General features: G+C 43.0%; 1 protein-coding gene across 1 annotated transcript in view; it reads right to left on the bottom strand.

Annotated features, from left to right (window-relative positions):
* DNAH11 (dynein axonemal heavy chain 11) overlaps window positions 1-14,672 on the bottom strand; it is a 311,018-nt gene that overhangs the window by 160,164 nt on the left and 136,182 nt on the right. Inside the window, exons 35-40 of the mRNA XM_036759767.1 lie at window positions 14,532-14,648; window positions 13,196-13,334; window positions 11,296-11,388; window positions 9,051-9,245; window positions 5,269-5,346; window positions 2,398-2,530 (exon numbers count right to left, since the gene is read on the bottom strand). Of these exons, the coding sequence (XP_036615662.1) occupies window positions 2,398-2,530; window positions 5,269-5,346; window positions 9,051-9,245; window positions 11,296-11,388; window positions 13,196-13,334; window positions 14,532-14,648 (755 nt within the window). The remainder of the gene's footprint in view (window positions 1-2,397; window positions 2,531-5,268; window positions 5,347-9,050; window positions 9,246-11,295; window positions 11,389-13,195; window positions 13,335-14,531; window positions 14,649-14,672) is intronic.

Here is a 14,672-nt window from a genome sequence, read left to right as displayed (position 1 = left end):
CTCCAAGTCATCCCATATATATCTTGTTCGTAGGTAATACTTTGCAGGTTGTCTTCCCCATTGGACTGTGAGCTCCTTGAGGACAGGCACTATCCTCAGCACATAGTAGGTGCTTAATACATGCTTGCTCATTGACTTGGCTTTTCCAATATGTTGGTTGATCTGTTTTCCTCCACTTTAAAATTCTTTTTTGTAAGAGCTAGCTCTTGGGGTAGGTGCAGGGGAAAGGCTAGATTAGGAAATGTAGGTGGCATAAAAAGAGGAAATCAAGAAAAATTTAGTTCAAAAAAATTCCAATGTGGCATTTCTACTAGAAAAGATTTTTATAAATAAATTATCTGTACCTAGATTATTTCTTCCATATCCTCATTAAGGATAAACAGTTCAGTGACAAAGTTTTGTTTGGCTGTTTGGTCAAGGGCACTGTCAAATTGTGAAGTATTCCTGCCATATAGTTATATAAATATATTTAAGTAAGATAAGTACATTTATATTAAAAAGACAATATGTATTTCAAACTTGATTTTTTTTAAAGGAAAGCAAGATAGAGAGGAAAAGAGGAAAATACTTCTTTACTACTTTGGGACACAAAGCCCTACTCTGATGTTTCAAGATAGCAGCAACTCTGGATCCTTCAAGGCTTTTCTAGCAGTGTGACTGTTCCTAGCCTGTTGGAAGGGCTTGGAGAACTGTCCCAGCAATAGACTGGGTCCACTTTTCCAGGACCCAGTCAGTTAATTACAGAGAGGAGGTCATTTCCACTAGGCTAGCCACTGAGCCATAACAATCCATGAAACAGTAAAAAATACAAAATGGCCCTCAGTCCTGGGTGGCCCTGTTTTTGCCTCTGTGGTGGAAAAGGAAGTAGCTGAGAAGTACAAAGCTTTTAGGCCATCTTTAAACTTTAACTTAACTGTTAATACTCTACAATGTCCAATGACCAATTAGTAGACCTTCTACTGGAGGGACTAAATTGTATCAGTCTTGGCATTTTCACTTTTTTCGAAACCAGCAGACAGAAGGTTGTTTTAGCTCAATAGAGGGAGAGCTCACAGATTCTCTTGGGAGAGGTGAAAAAAAAATGGTGGAGATGGAGATGAAGGCAACATTGGTCCTGGATGGGGTGTGTCAATCTACTCCTCTATGACTTCACTCACCATCCCATAAACTTTCCTGGTCATCACTCCCCTATTGTCATCCCCATTTGGATGTAAACTCCTTGAGGGCAAGGCTTGTCTTTGCTTCTATATTTATAATCTCCATATTCTTATTACATAGTAAGCATTTGATAAATGCTTTTTTCATTCATTTATTCATTCATTCATTCCATAGGATTGGAGAGGTCACCAATTCCAACCTCAATCTGGAATTTATCCTGCAAGTTTAAGTGTTTTCTAGTCTTCAATCAATCAATCTTGATTTCTTTTCTCCCATTCTGCCCTACTTCTCTCAAAATGATGTGTTCATTTAGTTGGGTCCAGACAAGCAGCCTGATCACTGCTTAAAAGTGATTGGCTGGTACATGGGAGAAACAGCTGCACCCCAAAATTCTGTGTGGCCATGGGCAAATTTCTTTGGGCCTATAAATCATCCTCTTATTAAATTCTAAAATCCCAGGAGCCTATGCCTTTATGTTGGCTCTGTATGTAGTTCTCAGAGAAGAGTTTTGAACACAGTAATATTTCTAGAACAAGAGTGTTGGTCCCAAAGGGACATCCATGAAGTGGAGCAACATTTTGGAGAGAAAAGTTTGGGCTATTGGGGATTCTGTTAATCTTCCTTGTCATAATTTGTGATCAAGAAGAGGTCAAGTCTGGGAAATGACAGATGAAAGGGAGTGAGGGAGAGAAGATGGAGACCACCAAAGAAGGAATTTCGGTAGGCTCTCTCCATCCCCTTAGAGATCAGACTTATCTGCTGGTCTCTGGGGAGGTGGGGTATGATGTCTATAAAATCCTATGGATATCAATGAAATGTACCAAATTCATCTTATCCTCACTTCGATTCAATCCAATAGCCTCTTTAAGTACTTACTATGTGCCAGGCATGAGATATTCAAAGTCCAAAAGGATAAATCTTCCCTTTCTTCAAGAAGCTTACATTGTATTGGTGGGACACCATGTAAATAAGCCGGCACATACATGATGATTTGATGGGGGAGATAGCCCTGACAACTGTAGGGGTGGGAGGTGGAATCAGGGAAGGCTTCCAATGAGAGGTGGCACCTCTGCTAAACCTCAGAATAAGCTTGGGATTCTCAATCATAAAGATAAGGAGGGAGTACAATTCAGCCTTGGGGAACAGCGTGCTCAAAGAAATGGAAGTGGGATGCCCTCAATGCAGAGGATGGGTTGGAGAGGGGAGGGACTGGGACATGAGAAAGGACATGGAACTTGCCATCTTTCCATTCTCGAGTGGCATGATGGATGAAGCCAAAGAGCTCGTCTGTTGTCACAGCCTTGGGGTTTAAATCATTCCAAATGGGTTTCTGTTTCATGTTAACATAGGTTCGATTCAGAGTCCTCAAAATCTAGAGAGAAGGCAAAAGATTCAAGATCATTTATTTTTATTTTTTGTACATACTCACAAAAAAGTGACTTTTATCAGTTTTTCAAAGTTTGAGTCTCACAGAATGTAGGAACATCGGATAACCGATTCAGAGCTAGAAGGAACCTTAGAAGTCACTGAAAGGACCCCCCTTGTTTTACAGGTGAGGAAACTCATAAATGTTTGTTTGTCTAGAAGACAGTATTCAAACCCAGGTCTTCCCAATTCCAAGTCCAGTGCTCTACCCACTACACCAGACTGCCTCTCAACCAAGGCAATGTTCTGCTCCCATAGCCACCTGCCTCTCTATAGTCTCATTTTCTGTTCTCCATGGCAGATAGGTAATTGCATTTAATTCCAGTTCAGCCCCTTCTAGCATCACTGTTTGTGCACGATTAGTTACTGTGTAGATTGTTCTCCTGGCCCTGCTATCTTTGCCTTACTCAAGGCAATTTAACAATTGCTGTTCAGTCATTTTTCAGCTGTCAGACTCTTCCTGGCCCCATTTGGGGTTTTCTTGGCAATGATACTGGAGTGGTTTGCCATTTCCTTCTACAGCTCATTTTAGAGATGAGGAAACTGAGGCAAATAAGGTTAAGTGACTTGCCCAGGGTCACACAGCTAGTAAGTGTCTGAGGCCTGATTTGAACTCATGAAGATGAGTCTTTCTGATTCCAAGCCAGTATTCTATCCACTGCACCACCTAACAATGAATAGAGCCAAAGGGAAACAAAGTTTTCTTAAACTATTTTCTCTGTTACCTGTCATATACCACGCTCTGTATTATTCACTTTTGGAAACAGAAAAAAATAATCTCTGCATGACCATGTAACAATGAGGTAATAATAACAATGTAGATGATAACTGTCAAAATGCCTATGTAGTTCTGCATTGCAAAGTATATGAGACTCTCCACACAGAAAGTAGAAGTAAACCATTTATTCAGACACCAGAGAACCATATCCCACAAGCCATTTATCCAGTCAGTCCACTTCATCATAACAGCAAGGAACCCAAAACATTCAATATACAATATAACAACCTGGAGCCTCACCATCCCAAAACCTCTCTGACCCCCTGCTGGGGTCTTTCCCAAAACAAATTCACAGTACAGCTAAGTCAACCCAACCATTCAGTTCTAACAATCATGAGGGTGGCCATTAGCAGCCATAACATCTCCATCTCCCTCTCCCTCTTCTTCTCCCTTTCTCTCTCAGCATTTTCCTGTGACATAACTTCTTTTTCCTGTCAGAAAGATCCTCCCATCACATGTAACTTGGGCTTCCTGTGATGTAAGCCTATTAATGTGTGGGAAAGATCTTCAAATCTAATTGCTACCACAGACCATCATGAAAACATCTGTGCCCCACACAATCTTTTTACTCCTTGGAACAAAGTAAGAGGCAGAAGATCTTGTGAGCTATCCATGAACCAGGGAGATGGCACCACATAAGATGCTCTGGTCAAGAGAAAAGTGCTAGATGTCAGGACTACAGACAACATGAGGAAACAATCTCTCCTTTTAGGAGCTTCTTGCATGTGCCTTCCTCGTGATCAAACAATCCTAGATTAAAAACTGGCAAGGAGTTCAGAGATCACCAGCTGGCCTTTAGCATCCCTTCTTGATCTAAATCCATGATTCGCTGTTCATCTAGTACAACCCTTGCCTTTGCAAAACAATACACTAAACACTATTGAATGCCCTCTATGAGATTGTATGTGCCTTGATTTACAAATAAGGGTGCTGAAAACGCCAGAAGTGTGGGACCTATGACTTTAAATACTAATACTCTTTTCACTATAGTGTGTTCCCCCTTGTATGGAGAACAGAAATTGAGATGGGAGGAAGGAGAGGGAATAAGCATTTCTATAGCACATACTATGTGCTGGGCATTGTGCTAAGCACTTATAATAAATATTATCTCATTAGATCCTGATTTGATTTGAGATGGCCAAGGGAGGCAAAGACTTGACAAAATAAGGCAAAAATCAGATACTGGGAGCCAGAGTTTTTTTCTAAAAGCTCTTCAATGCTCTGTTCGTCTTATACAAAAAATACCAAAAAACTTTAAAGAAATAAACGTATAAGACAAGGTGTCCAAGGTACCCATTCTAGGTTTGCTTTTTACTTATATTCTACTTTTTTTACCAAAAGAAGATGTTTAATTTTCCCCTCAGCCCACCAACTCCGCCCCCCAAAATAAGGCTATGATCTTGGCATTTCATGAAAGAGAATTTTTGTGATCTTAATATGCAAATACAATACAATAAACGGACACAATCCAATGAGTCTCCAGTTCTGAGGCCGTGAACTATGATCAAATCAGATCTGATGTTGTTCCTGGATGGGTGTGTCCTACTCCCTAGGGCCCCATTCATCAGCCAAATAATATTCAAAACCAGCATCCCTCCTTGGTTGACCACTCAGGTAGGTATGTCTCTCTCTACTAGAATGTAAACTACTTGAGGGCAGGGACTATTTTTGTTTTCATATTTGCTTCCCTAGCTGGGATAGTGCTTGACATATACTAAAGTGCTTGATGAATCCTTTTTTGTTCATTCATAAGAATTAAGAGGAAAAACTGTCCTTTACAGGCAAAAATGTTAAAATCTTTGTGTAGCCATCATGAAGAAATCTGACCCAATACAATCGCTCTTCTCCCTAGAGCAGAGTAGGAAGCGGAAGATCTTGTGAACAGCCCACAAGCCAATTTGTCATACCTTGCTCTTTCCTGTCCCTGGATTTCCTACCACGAAGACTGAGTGCCGCACAGCTAACAGCTCCTCCAGTTGGACAACCTACAAGATCAAAATACCAATCATTATTTTCTTTTAATGAGGTGACAATGCAGAGATGATGGACAAACATTTCTAACCACTGCTTGCAAAGGAGCCTCTCCCATCCTCACTGATCATCTATCAGTCCCTCTGAGTTTTCATCCTCTTTCTCTCTTCCCTTTAGTGACTTAAATCCTTGCAAAGTCCATCCACAGTCAGTGTGCCCACTTCCTCTCCTCTTTATGGTCTGGCTCCAGATCTCATCATTCCACCAAAGCTGCTCTGTCCAAGGTGACATTAGTAACACACATCTTAGTTGTCCAATCCAATGGCCTTTGCTCAATCCTCATCCCCTAGACCTCTCTGCAGCCTTTGACACTATTGGTTACTCTCTTCCTTGATACTCTCTTCTCTCTAGGTTTTTGGGATATCACTCTCTCTTGGTTCTCCTCCTCCCTCTCTGAATGTTCCTTCTCTGTCTCCTTTGCTAGATCCTCCTCCACATCATTCCTTCTAACCACAAGTGTCCCATGGACTCTGTCCTGGGCCCTTTCCTCTTTTCCCTCTGGACTACTTCACTTGGTGATCTCATTAGCTCCCTTGGTTTTAATTACCATATTTATGTGGATGATTCTAAAATCTACCTCTTCTCCCCCAATCTCTGTGCTGACCTACAATCTTGTATCTCCAGCTGCCCATTAGACATGTTGAACTAAACTTCCCAAAGACCTTATAAACTCAGTGTACCCAAAGCTGAACTCAGCATCTTTCCCCCAACATCATAGCAGCTGCCAACCATGTCTTTTACTGTAGAGGGCACTACCATCCTCCAGGTCCCTCAGGCTCCCAACCTTGGAGTCATACTGGGTTCCTCCCTCTCCCCCACCTTCCAGATCCAAGCTGTTGTCAGGGCCAGTTGATCCTACTTTTGCAGTGTCTTCTCTCCTCTGACACGGCTCTCCTCATTCCCTCCCAACTGGACCATTGCAATACCTGCTGGGGGAGGGCGGGGTCTGCCACTTCAAGTCTCTCCCCACTCAGACACTAACGTGATTTTCCTAAAGCACGGGTCTGACCACATCACCTCTCCACGCACGCACTCAAACTCCAGTGGCTCCCTATCACTCCCAGATCAAATATAAAATTGCCCCTATCCAGTCCTCTCATACCTTACTCTCCACCCCCACATCCCCCCATACGCTGTGATCCAGTGACCTGGTCTTGCCATTCCTGACCCCAAGCATTTTCACTGGCTGCCCCCCCCCCCCCCCATGTCTGCAACATTCTTCCTCCTCACCCCCACCTCCTGGTTTCCCTGGCTTCCTCCAAGTCCCAGCCCAAATCCCACCTACAGGAAGCTCTTCCCATCTGTACTATCAACTAAAGTGGGACTTTCTTAGTGTTTCAAATGATTAATTGTCTTTGATTAAGCCTTACTAGATGCAAGCCCCAGGCCCAAACCCCTACCTACTAGGTGCTTAAGCCTATGTGGGTGTGAAGCCCCCAAGGGTCCTAAGGGGAGTTGCTAAGACCAGAGCCAATAGCAGGAGCCTGAGTTCTGGTCTCTCAGATGACCTCTGATGATGGCTAAAGAGTGTATAAAAAGAGAGAACAGAGCTATTTGCAAGAGGCTCTCACTCCTGGAGGCACGGGACTCTGGTCAGCCCCTTCAAGTGCCTCCCAGCTGAACTCAGATGTTGATGGTTTCCTGGTAACTATGAATTGTATTTGGTCTGTTTATAACTTTATGTTTATAATTTGTTTGTATTTGCTCTGAAGTTCAGGGTGCTGGCTTTTTCCACTGAACTAAGTGAATGATATATGCACATGTTGGATTAAAGTAAGATTGTTAACCCCTTAACATTGCTTTCCTTAGTAAAGCAGATCAAAAGAAGCTGTGTCAGTGGCTTTCCGTGTGCTGATTGTTGGTGGGTCTTACATCCCTACAGCAGCTGCTAGCAGATTGTTGCAACACCATCCCTCCTTAAGGCTAGAGATTTTCTTCTGTTGAGGGTATATCTCCAACTGATCCTCTCTCTCTCTTATTCACACACAGCTGCCTGCATGCCGTCCACCCCATCAGACTTGTGAGCTCCCTGAGAAGAGAGGCAGGATTTTGCCTTTCTTTGCATCTCCAGCATTTAGTGCTGGGCACATAGTAGGCACTTCACAAGTGTTTACTGACTGATTCTTTTCTCCAATATAAACCAATCACAAACATGGGGAGATCTTAGGTTCTCATTCCTTCTGCTGTGGAAAATCATCTACGAAAGCCTGCCAGGATCTGGGTTTAAACCCTGATACTTACTGGGTGCATGACTGGGTAAGTCACCTGAACACTCTCAGCCTCAATTTCCTTAGCTACAGAATGGGCGTGTAATAGCACCTCCTTCACAGGGTTATGATGAGGATTGTGCAGTCATAGATCCAGAGGTGGGAGGTCCCTTGGAAGCCATTTAATCCAGATCCTTCATTTTATAGGGGAAACTGAGACTCAGAGAAATTAAAAGACTTGCTTAAAGTAGGACGTGAAATAAGATACAAAAGGAGCAGAATTCGAACCTGAGTCCTTAGCCTCTCAATGTAACACACTTTCTACCCATCGAAGTTCCATGGATGTCAGCCCTTGTGACGTGCTGCAGTGTAAGCTCAGATCATTTCTACCCAAGTGTTTTCTTGAGTCTGGACGTTTGTTTCACATTATAGGTATTAAAAATTCTCACTCATCCCTTTCTAAAATAGAAAGCAAGCAGAACAAAAGGAATGTTTCACACCAAGAGAAATCTTCTGACCTTGCCCACTAAACAGGGTGGGATGAAACATATAAGGCAGGACCCTTCCCTTTCCCCGTCTCCAGCCAGGAAGACGATCTGGCTTCAGGAAAAAGCAATCAGGTTCTGTCTCTAAGCTTCTAGACTGACATGACAATGGATGCCTCCGTGACCCTGGCCTGCAGGGCACATCGGGCTCCCGAAAGCATCAGCTAAGCCTGGGGCTGAAAACAACAACAATCACTCATGTCTCCTTAGGCTTGCTAAGTGCTTTCCATGGACTCTCATTGGAGCCTCACAGCAGCCCTATAAGCTCCCATTAGCCCCATTTTACAGATGCCTGGCACGTAGTAAACAATAAATGCCTGTTGCTGATCTGCAGATAAAGAAACAGTCCAAAAGCGGTTAAGTCATACAACTAGTAAGTACCTGAGGGAGGATTCAAACCCAGGTCTTCCTGACCCCAAGAAAAACACTGTTCACTCTTCCTTACTGCCTCCAAATCACTAGAAAGTAGTTATTCTAGAAAATCTGAAGGGATAGGTTTATAAGCAATCTACATGTCTGGGGTGTGCTGGATCCAGCTCACAAAAGCCGATTGTTAAATTTTCAGTGGGAACATTCACACCTTGGAAATCAGCAAATGCTACAGATTAAGACTTGATATATTATTGTCTAGACTTAAAAAAAGTAATAGAGAAAATCTCAGGGATGCAGATTAAAATTAAAAGTGTGTTGTGTATATATCTTTTTTAGAGAGCTGATTGTTAAACATCTATTAACAAACCACTATAGCATATGTATTTATATTCTATATTGATACATGTACAAATATTTAATATTTAAAATGTGTATGTAAACATATTTACATAGACACACGCACACATATTTATGTATATGTAATACATATTTATATATGCCAATGAATATATGTGCGCATGTGTTTGTTTTTACCTTGAGGATAAAGCTCTCTTCAGGCTGCAGGCAGAGCTCCAGGGTTGACTGGCGAACCATTTGCTCGAACTGTATTTCTCTCTTCCTGGGAACATCCAGGGCTGGAAACAGGTCACTAATCAACCCCATGAACACAGGAATGTCGTCAGTCACGATTTTGGGCAGGTTGAAGTCCCTGAGTGCCCTCATCAGTACCTGGGAGAGGGATGTCAAAAGCAGATGTAGCCACACCTGTCTGGGCTAAGACATGCATTTCAGAGATGAGAGGCGCTTGCCCCTTTGCTGGGCTGGGTTGCTCTGGGGAGTTTAAACACCGCTCAGCTCATCAGGAGAATCCCTGCTCATAGCTGACCAACACACATCAATGTGAGAGAATGAACGGAGATGGCCTCAAATGCTTCCTTCCTCTGCTGTCCCCAACCAGCTTTGTATCATGCCTGAGGCCTCTGTGTGCCCATTTTTCAGCTTGTAAAGCATGAGTGGTGGCTGATGCCGGCGGGTTATTACAGGAAAGGACTTTGAGCTCCACAGATAAAATGAGCTCCCTGGACTCCCTGGAACTCTCCCTGGGGTCCCTGGTCAGGACACAGGGGGCAACATCCTTGGATTCTGAAAGCAGGGCCTCTAAAACAGGCATGGGTGACAGCAGAAAGAGCCCTGGCTTTGGCATTCAAACCTTGGATCTCCCTGGGGTGCACTTGCCCCCTCTGGGCTCAGCTTCCTCATGTCTAAAATGAGGGTGCACTAGACACCTTTTGGAGTCCCTTCCAGCATTAGTTCTGTGAACCAACAGTGTCTTAGACGCTCAGATGGAAGAGAAGGTGACATGTGGAAAGTCAGAAGGAGAAAAGCTGGAAATACCCTAAAACCTCACTGTGGCCAAGATGGTTTGGCCACCCAAGTCGGGGCACAGCCCATGGAAACAGTCGCAGTGGCTGTTCTCATCATTCCCCCCGGAACATGGAAAGCCCACAGTGGGCGCCAGCATTACCGAGGCATAGAGGAAGAGAAGGCTTGTTTTCCAACTGTTCTGTATCGTGGAGTGGGGGGCAAGGGGGCAGGGGTGGAGCGTTTCATTTGTATCATCATTCAAGGCCATCTGGCCTACCTATGTGAGTCATGCATCATGAAGGACATAAGATGAGAAGTAGGATCAAGCAGCAGGATCACAAAACCTCAGAGCTGGAAAGAGCTTCAGGAGCCCGGGGGTAGGGCAGGAAGCAAGAGCACAGGCCATTCAGTCCAGCCTTGTCATTTCACTCACTTAGGTCTCGGAGGCAGTGAGCACCGGCCCTGGAATCTGAGCTATTTCTATCTCACCAGCTTGTCTCCTCCTGTGAATATTTCCAGGCTGTTTCCTTAACTATAAATGAGGGGATTGGACCAGATGATAATAATAGACCCACCCCCCAGGGTTGTGATGAGGAACAAGTAAGATAATATTTGTAAAGTGCTTAGCACCTCACCTGGTACACAGTAGGCGCTTAATAAATACTTGTTCTCTTCCTTCCCCAAAAGATGATGTCAGGTTCCAAATCTATGATTACACAAACCCAAATTTGAATCCCCATTACAACTGCTCCAAGAAGTTCTCATCCATCCTGGGCTTCAGCATGGATTTTTAAATATGGTAAAAGCATTTATATTAGCAGTTTTTGGTTTATAAGGTCATACGTATGTGTGTATAAATAATCTCATTGGATCCTCAGAACAATCCTGTGAAGGTAGATGCTTCATTAACCCCATTTTACAGATGAGAAAATTGAGCCTCAGAAGTTATAAGTGTCTCAGGCAGGATTTGAGCTCAGGTCTTCTAGATTGCAAGTCTAGCACTCTATCCGCTATGCTACGTACCTACTTGATGGTCATTTTCTTTAAGACTTCCAAACTATTTTTCAATTGTAAAGCACTGCTAGATTCCAATTTCCTTTCCTCAAACTATAGACTTCATCTGAGAAGCCTTGGGACTTGTTGATCAAATAAAAGTCCCACTAGCTTTCCAAATACCCAAATAACATTTATATATCTATATCTATATCTATATCTATATCTATGTATATATATACGTGTGTATATATATATGTATTCATATACAGACACATATAAACATATACACGTACATGTGCAATATACACACATATTTTAAAAATCAAGCAGACGGCACCCAGTTCAGGACCAAAGTGCTTCTGTATAGAGAACTCTGTGAAACTCAGTCTCCAAATCCCTCTCTTTGACAATGCAGTACCTGGTCCTCGGGGCGATTTTTATCTCCTCGTTTCAGGGAACCAGCTACAACCAAGACCGATTTCACTGCACGAAGGCCCCAGTCATAATGGTCCTAAAACCAAACACAAAGAAGCTTCCTGAAAGATTCATGAAATAAAAATAACAAATCGGATGGGCAAAGATCCAATTGGACTTGCAAGAGAAATTATTATGGTTCCTTCTGTCAGTGACAAGTTATCAGTTATAAAGATGGGAAGGAAAACTTACTAGGAATTAGAGCTATTCAATAGTGGAAGGGGCCGCCTCAGGAGAGAGCGCACTGGCCCCTCAATGCAAGCAGAGGCTCAGGACCACTAGTTACTTGTGAGGCATATGGCAGGGATTCTTTGCACAATGTGGGTTGGCTCAAATGGACACTAAAAGTCATAGAACTAAGATTCAGAGTTGAAAAAGATCCCAGACACCCTCTAGTTCAACCCTTTATTCCACAGATGAGAAAACAAACTCAGGAAAGTTAAATGACTTGACCACAGGCATTCAGGTGATCAGTGTCAAAGGCTGGATTAGAACTCAGGTTTTCTGACCATAGAGCCCATGCTCTTTCCATCTCTTCTATTCTGACCTTGACGAGTTTACATGCTACTGTTTCCTCCCATCCTTTTGCTTTTCTTTGTATCCTTAACACTTAGCTTGGTGTCTGGCACATAATAAATGCTTAACGAAAGTTGATTGACTAACAAACTGACTGGGGATTCTGGATCCACGTACTAGTCTAGCATTCTCTCGCCTGTATCATCCTGCCTCTCTGAAGGTTCATATTCTCCTTCAGTTGGAATTGTATGCGAAGGGATGGAGAGAGCTGGGGAGTCTCCTCATTGTTCGGACCCTAGTGCTATGACTGGAGTGTCCCTCGCTGAATGCTATACCAGCCTTGTCCCCTCCTACTGAAGCCAGAATCTGAGGGGTCAGCATCGATCATGAAACTGTCATTTTCTTACCTAGTTCTGGTCTCTGTCCTTCACATAAATCCCAGTTTAGCATAGAGAAACAAATGCTTAACAATTCCCAGAGCATTTATAAAGAAAAACAATTTCCAATACATAAAGGACATATAAGATCTCCAGTGCAGAAAATCCTCATTGTGGGAAATCCTTCCAAGAAGACAATTTGTAACCCATGAATGGCTTAGCAGGTAATTAAACCCTGAGGTTGTGTAATCATTTTAAATTGTGTTTAACTCTTTGTGATCCCTTTTTGGGATTTCCTTGGTAAAGATACTGGAGTGGTTTGCCATTTCCTTCTCCAACTAATTTTACAGATGAAGAAACTGAGGCAAACAAGGTAAAGTGACTTGCCCAGGGTCATACAGCTAGTAAGTGTCTAAGGGTGGATTTGAACTCAGATCTTCCTGACTCCAGGCCTAGAACTCTGTCTACTGTGTCACTAGCTGCCTATCAGTATTGAGGACATATAAAGAAATGTACGGCCAAAATGAGAGCAACAGCTCACGTGCCTCCCAAGAGAAAGCACAAAGGTTCCCCTGTATAGAGGGTACCTCCCTGCACTGCAGAAATAGGAACAGTCCTGGACAAGACTGGCAGGCATGGATGAGGTTGTGATCAACATTGAAGGACTCCCCATCCTGATGACAGGTCAGCTGAAATAGTGATTAATATCAGAACTTTTAAAATCCAAGACACGAAAGTGAGAGTAAACACACTATATGATAAAATCCAGTGTTGTTTCATGGATTACTTGTTATTTAAAAAAAAGAATTTGGAAGTACAGCTGAAGGCTATTCTTTTTCGCTTCCCCACAAAGGGAATTTAAATGATTTGTTACTGAGCCTTGGCATTTCCAAATGGATTTCATTTACCAAAACAAACAAAGCTTTCCCATATTCCCCTCATGTCCCTCACCTGCTTGGAAAGCAACTCCCGGCACAGAGTATACAAGGTAATGAACTTGCGGGCTAAGAGGCGGGCATCCACAAAGCCCTCTGCCACCAGCAGGATTTCACAGATCAGTTCAATGTCAGGGGCCACCATGGCACAAGGTCTAAGAAAGAAACACATAGAGCTTCCGTTCTTAAATGGGAGAAGGTGAGGAGGACGAATTGCTTAAATCCAGTGATTAATTTGTACCAACATTCTAACGAGCCCCAAGAGAGGCACCAATTATATGTGTCAATCAGAACTACTGAGAAAGTCTTTACTTTGAATAGAAAATTCACAATTAGTCAAGGCTGAAGAGTGCAGATCCTTTGGAGCTGGACCCCATGGAAAACTCATAGCAACATCCCTTAAAATTGTGGGATACACAGAAAACTGTCACAGGATTACAGCTTTAGAAATGGAAGTATCCTTCAAGGCCATGTAGTCTAACTCCCACATTTTGCAGCTGGCATAATGAGGCCCACAGAGGTTAGTGACTTAGCCAGAGGCACACAGATAGTAAGTGGCAGAACCAATATTTGAACCCAGATCTAGAGAGACACTACTACCCTCTTATAAATAATTCCATTTAAGGTCTCTTTTTTGGCTTTATTTTAAATGAAAATCTTCATGTAAAAGTTTGGGATTACAGAATGTTGATTTTTTTCTTCTTTATAAATTGACCTCTTACCCTCAATCTCTTATTTGTTTGTTTTTCGAGTCATTTACAGGACCTTTGGAAAATCTGTTTAATTTTTCAGGAAAGGAAAGCAGGGAACAATCTTCTCATGAGAAAAGTGTGGTATGATGGAAAGGATGCTGAACTGGGAAAGGTTACCTTGATTTCACTGATATCCAGGTGAGGAAGCTCCCTGATGGAGGTAGGTAAGCATTTGCTTTAGAATTTATGGCTGTAAAGACTTTCCTGAGGCACTGACTTAATCAGGGTCACACAGTCAGTATTTACCCCAGGCAGGACTTGAACCCAGTTCTTTCTGGCTCTGAGGCCACTAGACCAGGTTGACTCTTGGTATCAGAAGAACTCTATTTTACTCCCAGCTCTGATTCTTATTAACCATGTGACCTTAGGCAAATTGCTTCCCCTCTCTGGCTCTGCTCCCAACTCTCTTCATTTCTTTCTCACTGTCTCCCATAGACTTCCTTCCCCATTGACAGTGGCAGGGAGAACACCAACAGAAGAGTCCAGGAGACCCAGGTCTAGAAGCTGCCCAATGGTGACCATTAGCCTGCGAACATTGGGGGTACAGGGTTTTGGAAGTGAAGGATGGCAGCCCACATGAGGCCACAAGAGAGCACTTGCCTGAAAAGGGCTTTGAGATTCTCGGGCAGTTCTGTACGACCAGCGTAGCCGGGGTTCATGGTGATGAAGATGCCAACTGAGGGTTTTAGCTGGATATCTTCGCCCAGGAACATAAATCTACAGGATAAAAGCATAACACAG

This window comes from Trichosurus vulpecula, chromosome 5, assembly GCF_011100635.1.
Source record: "Trichosurus vulpecula isolate mTriVul1 chromosome 5, mTriVul1.pri, whole genome shotgun sequence".
NCBI lineage: Eukaryota > Metazoa > Chordata > Mammalia > Diprotodontia > Phalangeridae > Trichosurus > Trichosurus vulpecula.
The sequence above is the reverse complement of the archived record's forward strand: the minus strand, read 5'-3'. Positions and strand labels throughout refer to the sequence as shown.